At 35.6% G+C, this 14,848-nt stretch overlaps 1 protein-coding gene across 1 annotated transcript in view; it reads left to right on the forward strand.

Annotated features, from left to right (window-relative positions):
* Positions 1–11,406, forward strand: part of LOC134851764 (uncharacterized) — a 46,692-nt gene extending 35,286 nt beyond the window's left edge. The window contains exons 2-4 of the mRNA XM_063867989.1: positions 4,824–4,880; positions 7,490–7,561; positions 11,043–11,406. Coding sequence (XP_063724059.1) covers positions 4,824–4,880; positions 7,490–7,561; positions 11,043–11,338 — 425 coding nt within the window. The 3' untranslated portion in view covers positions 11,339–11,406. The remainder of the gene's footprint in view (positions 1–4,823; positions 4,881–7,489; positions 7,562–11,042) is intronic.
* The last annotated feature ends 3,442 nt before the right edge of the window (positions 11,407–14,848 follow it).

The raw sequence follows: 14,848 nt of genomic DNA on the forward strand, positions 1-14,848 counted from the left end.
TTTTGTGTGCTTTGTGAAGAATTTAGGAAGAATTTATATTTTTACCGCGGAAGTCGCAGTAAAAATCTTTTGAGATTCTGACAAAACCAAGAGTTCATCCACACGTTTCAATATTTACACACAGACCTTCTGATGTATGCCTGAAACAAAACCGCGGAAGTCGCAGTTAAGGCTTCAAACTTTTTTTCACTTGCAAGATGGTAACTGCGGAAGTCGCATGTTCCATCATATAAAAGCATACACCTGATTGACATTTTACATTTTTTTGCTGCGGAAGTCGCAGTACACAAAAATCGAGATCAACAAAAAGGTTAAAAAACACAAAAACTAAAAAAAAATCTCTTTTCAGCTTTACTTTTATTGATTTTTTTCCTCCTACTTTTGCTTATTTTTGAAGATCTTCATAGAAAGAAAACAACTGAGAAAGATTTTTGTTTTATAGGCTTGAAAGAGGTTAAAAAAAACTAGGTTTTATCTTTGCTCTGATATTACATATACCTAAGCAATAATCATATATTTGAACAAATAGAATGTCTGCTAAGCTAAGTTTAACCTTCCTGATGGAAGTTTCATTTTCAGTTTATCTTCTTAGAAGAAGGAGCTGTTAGTCAACAAACAAAAGGATTCCCATTTTATTTCGGAAACAAATTCCGTCCAATGACCAATTTTCCTCTGCTTTTTCAATAAACGCCTTTTTCTGCTCTGGCGATAGAGACGCATATATTCTCATTGTTCACTAGCCGTCAACTAAAAGTCGACTTTTGTTTCCTTTAGAACTTGGTTCTATCAGCGTACTAGGTTTTTCAGCTGCTGTTGCTGTTGCTCTCGAATGATTGGGTTCTCGAGAGTTTCCTGATCTTTTTCTGCGTTAATTTTTGTTTAATACGGAGTTCCCAAGCTCAGTTGACATAAAACGGGTACTGAGCAATTTTTAGTCGGAATGATGAAATTCTTCTTTCAGCCAGTCATTTGCATACCGTATCGAGCGGAGGCAAGCGTTCTTTTACCCAAATCATTTTTTGGTTGATCGGATTTTTTGTAGCCCTCTTGTTTCACCTTTCTCCTGTTTTTATACGCCTCATAATTTTCGTTGAATTGAACAAACTTTACAATGATTGAAGTCCTCAGTTTGTTTTGTAAGCCTCTGCTAGGCAAAATATGATGGGCTTTCAACCATCTTTCACTGACTCTCAGTTTCAAATTTTCATCCTGAAACCAGAAAACATTGTTGAGCAATTTTTTTTGTATCGAGGGCTTTAAAAGGAGGGTTATCTACAAGGATCGAATCTTCGGAGGAGTGTCCTTCTTGGAAGAGTTTCGTTCTTGTTCTCTTAGTCTCTTGTTTATATCATCTCAAAAACCTTTAATTTCATTTACTTTAGACGTAACTTCTACTTGCATTTCGAAGAGATCAGATATCAGGATACTCACTCCCAGTCTCGTTGCCTCATTTGAGATAGTGTCCCCTATCTGACGTAGCTTTGCGAATTTTTCGTCCTTCGTAAAGAGTATGAAACAAATCTCATCTTTCAAGTAAAAAGAAATAAATTTTATTCTTTCTTTCAAAATAGGGATTGTTCTTGATATTTCGTATTTTGATTGAACGTTTTTTCGCAGTGGGAAAGAATTAATTTTAACCTGATTTCGAGTGATTTCGCATTTTTTTTCGGGTAAAAAACGTTTTCCGGATAAATTTTTACAAAAATTTGAGCAAATTTGTGTCAATGTTCGGAAATATAAGCAGGGTAAATAATATAGCTGCTAACATGACTTGTTCTGGTGTCTATTTCGTGCCTGAATTTGAGTTTTTCTGTCGTTTTTCCGGATTACAAAATTTATTCTCCAGAAAACTTCCAATTTTTCAAACAAAATAAGGCCTTTGATTGGATATAAGTTCTTCAAATTATCTTGTGTTTACTCAACAAGATAATCACTATAAATTTTTAGCAGGGTTCTGGTCTCTATTTCGTACGTGGATTTGGGTTGTTTTGCTTTTTCCCGAATTATATATTTTTTTCAAGAGTTTACCAAAATTGTGAACAAATTTTGGGTCACTGATGGGATAAACAAGCTCCAAATTACAACGTTTGGACTCAACGGGATATTTCCTATAACTGTTATGAAGGACTCTTGTCTATTTCGTGCTTGAAAACCCCTATATTCCGAGTAAAGTTAGGTCAACGATCAGATTTAAGAATTCCAAACTATCTTGTATAGACTTGCTAAGATGTTTTCTACAACTTTTTAGAAGGATTCTGGTATCTATTTTGTGCCTGAATTTGAAATATTTTGCTTTTTTCCCTTATACTTAGAGTTATTTCCGATTCGGTGTTGGACATTTTTGATCGTAAAAGAACAATTTTGACTCACCAGGATCAATCCTACAGTTTTTAAGCTGATAAGATGACATTAATTTTCTGTCTGCAGTTGAGATATTTTCCTTTTTTTCTGGTAAATCGGGAACAACTCCTGAATATTTTTTTAAATTTTTTTCAAACAATTCAACTAATTTGGGTCAAGGTTTGGTTAATTACTCTCAAATTATTGGCCTTGAGAGTCATTTTTGTATATACTACAACTCTTAAAGAGAGTTTTCTTATCGTTTTTGAAGCTGCATTTGAGTTATTCTGCTTTTTTTTCCAGAAGAATTAGCGTTATTTTTTTTGTAAGTTCGGAATTTGAAATTGTCGTTAAGAAAGCGCGTTGAAAGAACTGTTCTATAATAGCGCGTTATATACAAAAAAGTCGAGTCAATATTGCGAAAAAATCTGGAATTTTGTCAATTTTTTTAAACTTTTTTAACATATTGACACAAAACCTTAAGCCATGAACTAGAATCGATTTCATATAGAATGGCCCAAACCAAAAACACACGGAACTAAAAAAAACTAAAACCCAACTAACACGCACTCTTGGAACAAAAAAGTAATAAATCATGCATGAAAAAAATAAAATTTTAATGGAAAAAAACCGGCAAGAAGGCCGACAAAAATGTGGTCGAAATCAATAAAGCCGATAAAAAAGTCAATTTCCATTTGAACTTTCTTATTCAGCTGTAAAACAAGTAACAGTTTTTCTGAGCCAGCTTTTGAAGTACAGATGTTTGACGTGCAGCTTGGGTAGAAACGGAGATGGACAAATTTCAGTCATCCTGTTAACAAAATTATTTACGAGAAAAAGTCTAGTATCCGATTGCAATACCCTTGCTTATCGCAAAGGTAAAAATCCAACTCGTTTTTGTAATCGATTTGAAAATTCTTTTTGATTTGTGTTTCATTTTTAATCTTTGTTCGGACACATCATTAAATTTGAAAAACTTTGCTGTTCTGCAACTGAAGTCTTCCGGAATTATAATTGGTTAATAGATGCAACTTATTGTTATTATTTTTGATTACATATGTATCACTCAGGCTATAAAATCAATTATGTCGTTTTAACCGTAATTTTCAAAACTTTGTATCCATTATAAACCATTGTATTTCATCATACTCATTCTTTTGGAATTGATAAAGCTTGGGTGTATTAAAATAACGCACTATATCAGATAAATTTTGAAAACAAAATATTTCAAAATTTTAAGGTCTGAGATTGATTGGTTTTAGAGAATTTTTGTTTACAAGATGAGTGCAATGTCTGTTTCTGATTCAGCTATCTTGAAAAAAGTCAAAAAAAATCATTTTTTTGTGCCTTGTTAACTGAATTTGTAAGATTGAATGGAGCTTTCAGCATTGATAACTTTGATTGAAATATTCCATGCTAATCGCACAATAAACAACCAAACTTGTTTTCTTTTCATTTTATGTTACTCAAGAACATTAGTGTTTTCGATTTAAATTTACCGCAATATTCGAAGGACAGTCGCTAAGAGTGTACCCGGGTTGAAGTTGCATTGTAGTTCAGAAATGTATCATTTATCTTTCATTTTTTGCATCCATATATCATTCATGTTGCAGTGTCGCTCCAACGATGTTCATCCAGGTTTCATCTATGAAACATGGATGCAAATTACATTAATGTTTCATCGATGAATCATGACTGAAATACGGATGTCAGTTTTATAGTTCATCCATGAAACATGGATGAAAGTTGAATTGATGTTTCTTCCATGAATCATGGCTGAAAAATGCATGTGAATTTTCTGATTCGTCCATGAAACATGGATGAAAATTAAACTGATATTTGATCCCTGTTTTCCCGGTCCCCAAACCCACCAATCTTCGATTTCTTTGAAAAATTTATCCAATGATAGTAATGTATGTTATTCTGGTTATTATGGTTATAACTCTAAATTTAAACAAAATTAAAATTTTTTACTTTTGTTTTTTTTCTTTAAAAAAACACACGTGCCAGATGCTTTAAAATTCAATAAAATAATAAATATAACTCCAATTTTGGGCTCAAAAGCAAGCAAGGAAATCATCAAAAATGATAATTGTAAATCAGATTTTGGGTAAAAACCGATGAAACAAATAAAAAAAAGGTCAATATAAATCAGGACTCTTTTTCCTTTCCCCCCAACAGCGAAATTTCTTTGTTCTCATTGTCCGATTGCTACAAAACTTTACCTTGTAAAACTCCTCGTTACGCCAGAAAATTGATGCTTATGTGAGGTGGGGGGAAAAGGAAAAAAGCCTAAATCAGATTTTGACCTGAAAATTATAGAAAACCATCATCGGAAGTCAAATTTTGGGGCAAAAACCTATGTAACAAATAAAGAAAAGAGTCAAAATAAGTCAAAAGTTTGAGCTCAAAAATATGCATAGAAAGAAGAATAAAGGTGAACAAGTTTTCTTTTTGAGTTCAGATAGTTTTATTTGTTTCAGCACTTCTGACATCTTTTCTTCAGCTACCAGGAGCACAGGCATCATCAGAAGCAGACGGCTAGTAACTTTATCATACAAATTCCTAGAATCATTTTTTTCATGTCATTTGATAACCGAGAAAGTAAAAAAAAACATAACGTATGTCGAGCACAGTAAAAAACTACCCATTTTGGGTCGAGAAAGCCGAAATATAGTTCAAGAGCACGATCAAAAAAACATGTTTGGTCAAAAAGTTCGAAACAGGTCAAACACAGTAAAAAAGCCCATTTATGGTCGAGAAAGTCAAAAAACGGTCGAGCACGGTCAAAGAAACTTTTTGGTCAAAAATTTGAAATTTAGTTCGAGCACAGTAAAAAAATGCCCATTTCTGGTCGAAAAATCAAAACATATGTCGAGCACAGTCAAAACCCAGGTCAATTATACCCTTAATTTTTCAATATTTTCAATTTTTTTTGTTATACGGACGGAATTTTTTGGTTTTTATTATTTTAAGAAACGCAGTATAGTGCTCTTATCATTTGGTTGAAAAGACCTGAGCTGGCCAAAAGTTATTTGAATTGCCTTAACCGATTTAATAGTTTGTTAGTCACGCTGGTTGACACGAATCTGAGATGGATCAAATAAATTTTGCAACTTTTTTGTTGGTCGAACACTGTCAAAAACTACCTATTTTTGTCGAGAAAGTCGAAACATAGGTCAGGCGCAGTCGAAACATATATCCATTTTTGGTCAAAAATGTGGAGTTATGCCTATGCGGGATCGAACAAACAAAGCTTTTAAAGCATGTGCGTCGAAACAAACGACAAAATCGAAGCATTCCGAAATTTGTTTGAGAAATTCGAAACACACCAAAATTTGGTCGAGAAGTCGAAACTTACCGAAGTTTGGACGAAAAATTAAAAACACACGGATTTTCGGTCGATGAAATTGAAATTTAAACCTAGCGTCTCAAACCAAACCACCATATATCAACAAACAATCTAAAATATGGGAACAATCAATTATACGACAGACTCAGAAGTTAATTTGACATTCTTGCGAATGAAAGGTTCGATAACTTGAAATAAAGTTGATTCTTTGATCTCGCCATGCTTCTCTGAAAAGATTGAGAAGATCCTAAAATTCCAAAAATCTGCTCTGCAGGCAATTGAATTATAGAATTCTTATGAAAATTTTAAAATGGTCAGCGCTAAATAGACTATTTCAAAACAGTAGCGAAGTATGGCCCTTTTTAAGGCAAGGAGGTCTAGATTTTTCAAGATCGAACACCGCCTAAATTCACGACAAAACTTGCCGTTTTCAATTTCTTGGGTGAATTTGGAAGATACCATGTTTTGTGACAAAATTGGAATTACGTTTTCATGATAAAGTCCTTCATGATATATTTGGAATTTGCGTCTTGTTTTTCTGCTAAATTTACTACTTCGAGTACTAGTTTTAATACTAGTCTCAATCTGCAAAGTCTGGACAGGAGTTGCGTCGTGGTCATCGAAAAACTGGATAAGCCAAAATCTGGACATACCAAAGTTTAGTCGAGAAAGTCTGGACATGGGTTGTGAAAGACTGGACACATATTTTCCAGACTTTCGCGGTTTACTGTCCAGACATTTACAATCAAATCTTGGTATGTCCAGACTTTCCGCGCCACTTTCGCAACTCATGTCCAGACTTTCCATAATTTATGTTTTTGTGAACAAAACGGAGACGGCGCGAACAAGAAAAAAAATTGCAAACTTTGCGACCGAATTTGAGACAGTGCGACCAAAGCGGAGACAGCGCGAATGAGAAACAGATTCTCGCATTTTCGCGACAGAGATTGAGATGCAGTGACTTTGCAACCTACAGCTCAACTTTGCAACCGATGGCGCGACTTTGGCGATCATTGGCACGACTTAATTGCCAGACTTTCCAAACTTAAACTCTTAGCGCGACTATGCAATCTGAGTCTGGATTCGGTCTTAATTTTGCAATTAAGGTGAAGATGGCGAAGAAGAAAATTTTTGTGACCCAGAGAAAATTTATAGCTTTTTTCGCAATCGCAAATTTAGTCTCCATTTTGGTCGCGACTTACGTTTCTCCGCCTCGTTCTCAAAAATTGGCAGCCTCTGCCTTGGTAGCAAAAGTCGCGCCGTGTCTACCTCGGTCGCGAAAATTATGATACATTTTTCTGGGGCGCTCTGTCCCCACCTTGGTGTGGAAAGTCGCGCCTTTTCTGGCTTGGTCTGGAACTTGGCTGCAAAGAGTCTTGGTCTTGGGTTTTGCCTTTGTCGCAAAAGTTGCGCTGTCTCCACCTTAATCGCGAAAGCCGCTGGTGATTTGTCGTGATAGAAATGCCTAAAAGCTGGAATTGCCTAAATTTGATTGCGAAAGTCTTGACATGTCAAAAACTTGTCGCAAAAGTCAGAACACGAGTCGCGGACCTCCAACGGGGTTGTTGTATCCCTTCAGGTTGTTGCATGCATTTTTCAACTAACTACTATGAAACTATTTTAACGGCTCCTTAAACGCCACGCTACTTACAACTACACGAATGAACACACTGGAACAAACAAATATCCAAACATATTTCCATCCAATTAGACGGTGTGGAAAACATAAAAAGGCAGAAGACCACGATACCTCATGCGCCTATAGAAGGGTAGTGTTGACGCCACTGGTTGTTTTAGATTACTACTACAGTGACTGGGGGAGCAGTGACTACATCGACTATGATGACTATGACTACCACAATGATGATGGTCAGTAGAATGATATGTATTCAGTCAGGTTATTCACTTTAGATCTGTATTAAAAGTTTGCTCGAGAAATCGAAGAAATTCAGCAAAGAAAAAAACTTCAACCTCCGTACGTTTTTATTATTTGACTTTTCTTTGAAAAAGTGTAGTGAACAAACTGTTAATTAACTTTTTGGAGTTTTTGCTATTCAATTTTACACTAGTTTTTCATCACCCTGGCTTAACGCCGTAACAACGATTTAACTTAGCTTGCTATTCAGCTTAGTTCATGGACTATGGAAGGAAAGTGACGAACTTTTTAGGTTCGGGTTGGTTTTTTTCTTCAGACAAATTTCGGGTTCCTAACTTCCCCTTTTGACGGTTTGTTAAACCATCTGACCACTATTGACGTCCTGAACGCAAAATCAAAATAGTATTTCACTGCGATTTTTAAAAAAAATTTTCTAAGGGTTTAAAAAAGGAGCTAAATCATTGCAACAAGCACCGATTAGTTTGAAACAGTTATTTATCTTTCCTTGTTTTTTTCTCATTCTTTTCCTTTTCAAAAAAATTCTTCACCATTTATTTGATGAAAATTTTCTACAGTAAGTTTTATGATGGGATTCTGCAGCCAGTCTACTTTAACAACGTGCCTTTTTTAAAATGTCTCATAGCAATACATTCAACCTTGAGGTTCTGAATAGAGGTTCTGTACGTATCATTATGCTTGACAAACTGCGATGCCGCAGATATATAAGTTTTCAGCTCTCATTTGAAGACTTTAACAAAGTTGGAATAATCTGGATCCGCAGCTATCCTTTTGAGAGAAGAACTAACTGGTGACTTTCACGATTCAGCAAAAAAAATCTTCACAAATAAACAATCTGCAAAAATTCTGTGACGAAACAGCCAAAAATGTATTGAGCCCGTCAATGATCGATGATTGAATACCTGATAAAGGATAACTTCTACTCATTATATATTTTGTCTCCTGGTTTTTTCAAAAAAAGTTTATTGTTTAAATGGTTCTCAAAGATATCAGTTCTCAAAGGCAAATGGTTGCTTAAATGGATCTCAAAGGTAAACAAACTTGTCGGAGATTGAAATCAAGGTAATTGAACTGAAACGACACTCATTGGCGGTACAGTACTAATATAAGATGGCGGTCTCAGATTAAGATTAGGTTGCGAAGTTTTAAAGGGAAAAAGCTGCATAAAAGACGAAGACGAAGAAGAAGACAAAGAAGAAGAACTTACTTCTAATTGTAACTGATCGAAAACAACAAACAAAATCGAGTACTGCATGAAATGTTTGAAGGACGCAGGAGTGGAACCAGATCACAAGGAACAAGTGGTCATGAGTAGAAGATCATGGAAAACAATGGTGAACGAACGAATAGAATTAATGAAGAACCGGGAAAAGAAACAGGCGGAACGAGAGGACACGAGAAGAGACCAGAGAGACCAGATTGACTCTGAAACGAACGAGTGCCCGGTGTGCAACAAGATCCTCAAAAATCACCTGGGAAGAAAGATTCACATGAGGAAGATGCATATATTGGACAGAGAACAACGGAGAAACTGCCCCAAATGCGGATTGTTGACGGCCTGTGAAATGAACCTTACAAGTCATCTGAGGAGCTGTAGCGGAACCGTACCAGGAGCATGCGGAAAGTGCGACAAAGTTATCAGCAGAAGTAACTTGGCATGACACCGAAAGAAGTGCGTAGAACAACAGACAGCAACCATCACCGAGACCCAACAGACTGGAGTCATTAACCCGTGTGGCCTATGCAGACCCAGAGTGACATCTAACGGATCGTCCATCTAATGCGTGGATTGCCTCAATTGGTTCAATAGAAGATGCACCGGAATGACCATTAGTGAAATGCGAATACTAGCCAACTACAGATGGCATTGTGGTTGCGATATCGTATGGCGGAACCGTAACTCTAGCGACATCGTATGCCGCTGCTCCACAACTAAAGAAGGACCCCTGTGCAAACTCCTCAAGGAGCTGAATGTCACACAAAGACAAAGACAAAGAAGAAGAACTTATTTTAATTGTAACAAATTACAAAACATACTTCAAAAAATTCCAAGCAACATATTTACAAAAAATTATAACTCAGAGTGGACAACTATCGAAACCATTGGGTTTACTGGGTACTGCTCTATTATGAAAATCGCAAAGAGTAGTAACATAAGCAAAAAATTTAAATAGTAAAAAAAAATTAACCTTCAATCTTGTTAGAGTCAAATTATTCATAGAAAACGTACATCTGACTTTGCAGCTAGAGCCTTACACAATCTATTTTTTATGTTTTTTTTTACCCATTGGTATAAGTTTCTTTGAGCAGAGACAATTTTAGTGCTATAAAAACAATTTTGCGTAAAATTCTGAAAACTCGCTTGTAGAACCTAGTAGCCAGTTCAATTACAAATCTGTTCATACAGCGATTACTGCTTCCTTTATTTGTGTCCTTTCTCCTAGAGCAAAAGAATTCGTTGAGGGCTAAATGTTCAGTAGACACCTACATGAGGCCATGCGGCGGTAACCAGTGAACAAGTCTAAGTATGATTTTCTTGTCGCATAAAGCGGATTGAAAACTAAAAGTTCATGTGATAAATTGATATCCATAAAAGGAAGATATTATCATAAAAAATAGTTTATCAGCTGTAGTCAATTAAATCGCAACGAATAGTTTTATTAAATCTTCCTGACTTCTGATGAATAAGTCTCGTATTTCATGAGCAAAACTCTGGACAGCCAAAAAGGAAAAGTTATCAAATATTGCGGTCATCAGGTTGTTTTGTCTAAGTAAATTGAATAGCTTAGACCCCCTAAAAGTAAGTGATGCTCTTTGAGTTTTGTTTTTGAGATTTTGTTTTTTCAAAAATTTCAAACTAGCTCGCAATTACTGAACTAATGTTACTTGAAAGCAATTACTTGAAAGCAATTACTGAACTACAATCGTACACAGACAATCAGCAAGCAAAGCGACAAGCCGCCAAAAACGATGTTTTTTAGCCCAAATTTTTTGTCGCTATTTTTTTTGTCTCGCTGGAAGTGATTTGGGTCTTTCCTTCAATAACCTCATTCAAAGCCTAACAGCGAGAAAATTTGTTCTCCCAAAACAGTGAATCTTATTTTATATTATTTCAGAGCTTTAATGAGGGACCGCCCATTGTATATGTTATTCAGGAGATTCTCTATTAGATTGAGGCTACACTCGTGAATTTTGAATGTTATGTATTAAGGAAAGCACTTTATTCAGAATTGTTAATTTGTTCACCCGCTAACTTGCATTTAGCTGTGAAAGCTGCATTTTTTCATTTTTCCAAAGCAAACTGGAGAAGAGTTTAAAAAATTTTTGTATAAAAAATAAGCAAAACTGTTGAGGAAATTAATTGATTAAAAAGTGTTTTTAAGATTCGTTTTCGAATCGAAAATCGAGATACGTGAAAGCACCGGATCAAAAATATGCATAAATGAGCGTTTTCAGACATGATTTCGGGAGACTGGGTGGAAGCGCCCCTGTCCGCATTGGGAGCAGATGCCACGGCGTTCGAGCAGAGCCTGTTCTACGTTGGACTAGAAGATACTCTGGATAAATTGGACTGCAGCAGGTACGGCGGGTACATCGACCGCATCTTTGTGGACATCGGAGATGACGAGGAGGACTCGATGGTGTTGCAGGTCACGTGTGACTCCAAAACCAGCTGGGTCTTCTTCGAAGGCATGCCCCCAGAGCAAGTGAAAACATACGAATACAAACCCGTCGATGCTCTCGAGTTTTAACGAGCTAATCTCAATAAAGTATAGGTTTGTGGCCAAGCCATGTCCAAAATAAATCGAAGTCAATTCAAAGCTGTTTAATCAAACTCATAGTTTTCAACAAACCGAAAGTTTAACTTTCAACTTGCTGAGTTGGGGGCATCAGCAGAAAAAATGTACACTATGGTGCATACAGACGTCAGTGTGATAAAAAGGAACGGAAGCTACGGTGCGACCACATACGGTTGTTTCCAGGCGTTTACGATAGAAATCCTACACTTCAAAATTTGCCACGACTGTTGCAGTATTGCAAATTGGGTGAACACATAAATTAATTTCCATTTTTCGGTCGAAAACAGACAACACCTAAGATTAAAAAAGTTCTAGACTGATGCCCATTAAAAAGTTATAAATGTCGATTCTAAGCAATCAGGCAAACTGCTATGCAAATTCAGATGCCGGCAATCACTTAGGTTTTTCCAATTTTTTGCGACTTTTCCAACTATTCTCAAACAGTACACGCCCGGGTTGACCAAAAATGATTATCATACAATTCCCATAAAAGGGAAATTTCTTTTCATACAATTCCATACAATTCCATACGTACAGAAAATTGTATGAAAACTCTACAATAAACATTTTCCCATAAATGGAAACTTTATAATAGGTTTTTTCTCCATAAACCAAAAACTTGTTTTCGGTTACTATATTTATTTTCTGAAAAATTTTGGGTTGTGTTTGCAACCGAAAACAAGTGAAAAAGACCTTGGTTACTCAAAGCACCAAAGGTTGGACGGTCTTACATTAATAATGCATAAAAACCACCTGAATTGTCTTCCAGATGTCTTTCACAAATGATATAACAAAAGGTAACAATTTTTTAATTTTTTTGGCAAAATTTTTCAGTGATGATTATTTTAAATTTTTGAATTTTCAAATTATCAGACTTTGATCAAGGCATACATAAACACTCCATGCAAAAAAATAGGAATTTTCAGCGTTTTTGAAAAAAAAAACATTTAGGTGAAAAGAAAAAAAAAAGCCAATATCATGGTACACAAAAAATTGAATTTTGAATCCAAAAATTTTTTTTTTAGAAAAATGTTTGTTTGCGTACAAAATTTGATTTGCGGTTGAAAAAAGACAAAAAAATTTTTGTGTCGCCATCAAAAAATGCCAGTCATACAATTTTCATGTATGGAAATTGCATGGAAAGCCTTTTTTCCAAAAAAATTCTATAAATCAGTTCTTTTATCACCAGTCTGTTCAACTGTTCTCAAAAAGCCGCAGAATAGGTTTAATGTTTTTCTATTGTTTTTTGAAAATGTCTGATGAAAATTGTATGACAAGCATTTTCTCCATACATTTGACGTATGGATTTGTATGATAAAGATTTTTGATGTATGGAATTGTAAGATAAGCATTTTCGGTGTATGGAGGTCAGCCCGGGCGGTTGAAATCCATGTAAACGTAAAATGATGTTTTTCGACATTCGTGATCGAGATCCTACTTTTCTAAACTTTCATCAGCGCAGAAAAACGTCTCAATTGCAGCAAAACAAAGGTTGCGACTGGCCCCATCACAAAATTGTTTTCAGATTTTGCCACCAAAAATTACATTACTTAAATATTATAACCAAACAAAAACTGCGCAATCAACAAAAAAAATAATGATAGCAATTGCTGCAAAAACAGGTCATTTACAGAGTTTTAGCGCAAAAAGTTTTATGATAGTGAGTTTAAGTCTGGGGTGGCACACTCATAGAGTAATTTCAAATAAGGTAAACCGTCTGTTCGAATCTTATTTTCGGCCGGATATATTCGTGCACCTTCTTAGTCTAATGCCAATCTTAATCTTACTCCTATATCTCTTAGTCTCAATACATCTAGTGAATACTGGTATTTAAGAGTTAGATCAGGAACTGTTCTGAAAGAGAACGACTGTCTTCTGTTGCATTTTCCTCCTAGTCTCAATAAATCTAGTGTATACTGGTATTCACGAGTTAAGTTTATGGAACTTGTTCCAAAGAAGAACAACTGTCTTCTAAGATTTATTTAGATTGTTCTGGCAGTTGCAGCACTACCAGGTAAAAATAGTTTCAGCACTATAAATAACTGAATGTCAGTGTTAGTTATGGATCATGAGTGGTTAACAGGAAAAATTTTATAAGGATAGTTTTATCAAGAATATAATTGGTTATAAAGATACTAGTTTTAAACTAGTTCCACCCATCCGGGGTTCACAGAGATTTAAGTTTCAAAGTGTTTATTGTAGCTAAGGATGGATGGAAAAATTTCTGTTCTTTGGAGTAGTTTCTTTTGAGCTGTTGGAGCAGTGACTGCGTGAAGGAGGAAAAAAAGTAATTGTTTTCGTAGAGAGAAGAAGTGCAGTTGTTCGTGTTCTAGAAATGGGTCTCGTTTTTATCGTAGGTCGTCTTTTGAGTGATCGCGACAAGATTTCAGATTTCTGCAATGATATATTGATTTCGTTAGGCTAGAGCGAGACTACGTGCAAGGTGGAGTTTGACTTCTTTGGGTGAAGCTCCAAGTGACTAGGACTCGTATGTGAGTTCAACATCGACTTGGTCATTGTTCTTCTTCAATGGGTACCTCTGCTGTGATATTGGGTCCATACTCTAAACCCTGTGAGGGTTGTGACTAAGGCAACAAACCAATAGATTTGCCATTTGTCATCGATTTTTCATCTCCCTTTGCTGCTCGTTTCTTTTGCTGTAAGACATCTTTTTACAAGGCATATTCATATCTATATCTTGTTGGTGATTTCAGTTTTAGTTATGATATTTATTAGTTGTTTTCGCAAAAACATTTTTATTTGGTTTCAGCTATTTTGAAGAGTCGCTCACCCTAGAGCAACTCTCGTCGAAAATAGGAGTGCGTGTCGTAAGCGTCGTGTAGCGCGGTGGATTAGGCCGGCTTTAGAGCATGCTCAGAACGTCTTACTGGCGGATAAAGCCAGTCGAGGGAAAAATTTACCGTCTATTCGGGCAGTCTTTTTATGTGTCTGTTTTTTTGTTCAACTTTTCGTTCTTTGTTTATCCGGTGGTTTTCCCTTTTTTGTCTTTGCTCTTGTCCTTTCATCAAAAATAGATTGTTGTGTTTTGGATTTTGTTTTTTTTTGTTTTAAGCGGTTTCAAAAAAATTGAAAGTGGGTTTCAAAAAAATAATTTATCCAGTTTTTATCTGGGTTCAATCTGCTTTGGGTACCGTGGGACGTTCTTATACATGCGATTGGTTTTGTGGTCTCAGTAAGCTGCGTTGTTTAGCCTAAATTTACTTATAGCTTCTTCCAACCAGGTTAAGGGGAAGTTTGAAACTTGTGAAAACAAATTAAATTTATTCTCAGTTCGTCTGGTAAACTTGAAATTGTTCTATTAAACAATTCTACGTGGGCGAAAAATTCGCCGTTGGTGGAAAAAGTGCGTGAGATGTGGGCGAGTAAATGAGAAATATTCGTTAACAAAAGAAGCACACATGAAAAGGTTAGTTTCTTTATTTTTTTTGCATTATTAATTCA

The sequence above is a fragment of the Symsagittifera roscoffensis genome, chromosome 7 (genome assembly GCF_963678635.1).
Source record: "Symsagittifera roscoffensis chromosome 7, txSymRosc1.1, whole genome shotgun sequence".
Taxonomy (NCBI): Eukaryota; Metazoa; Xenacoelomorpha; order Acoela; family Convolutidae; genus Symsagittifera; species Symsagittifera roscoffensis.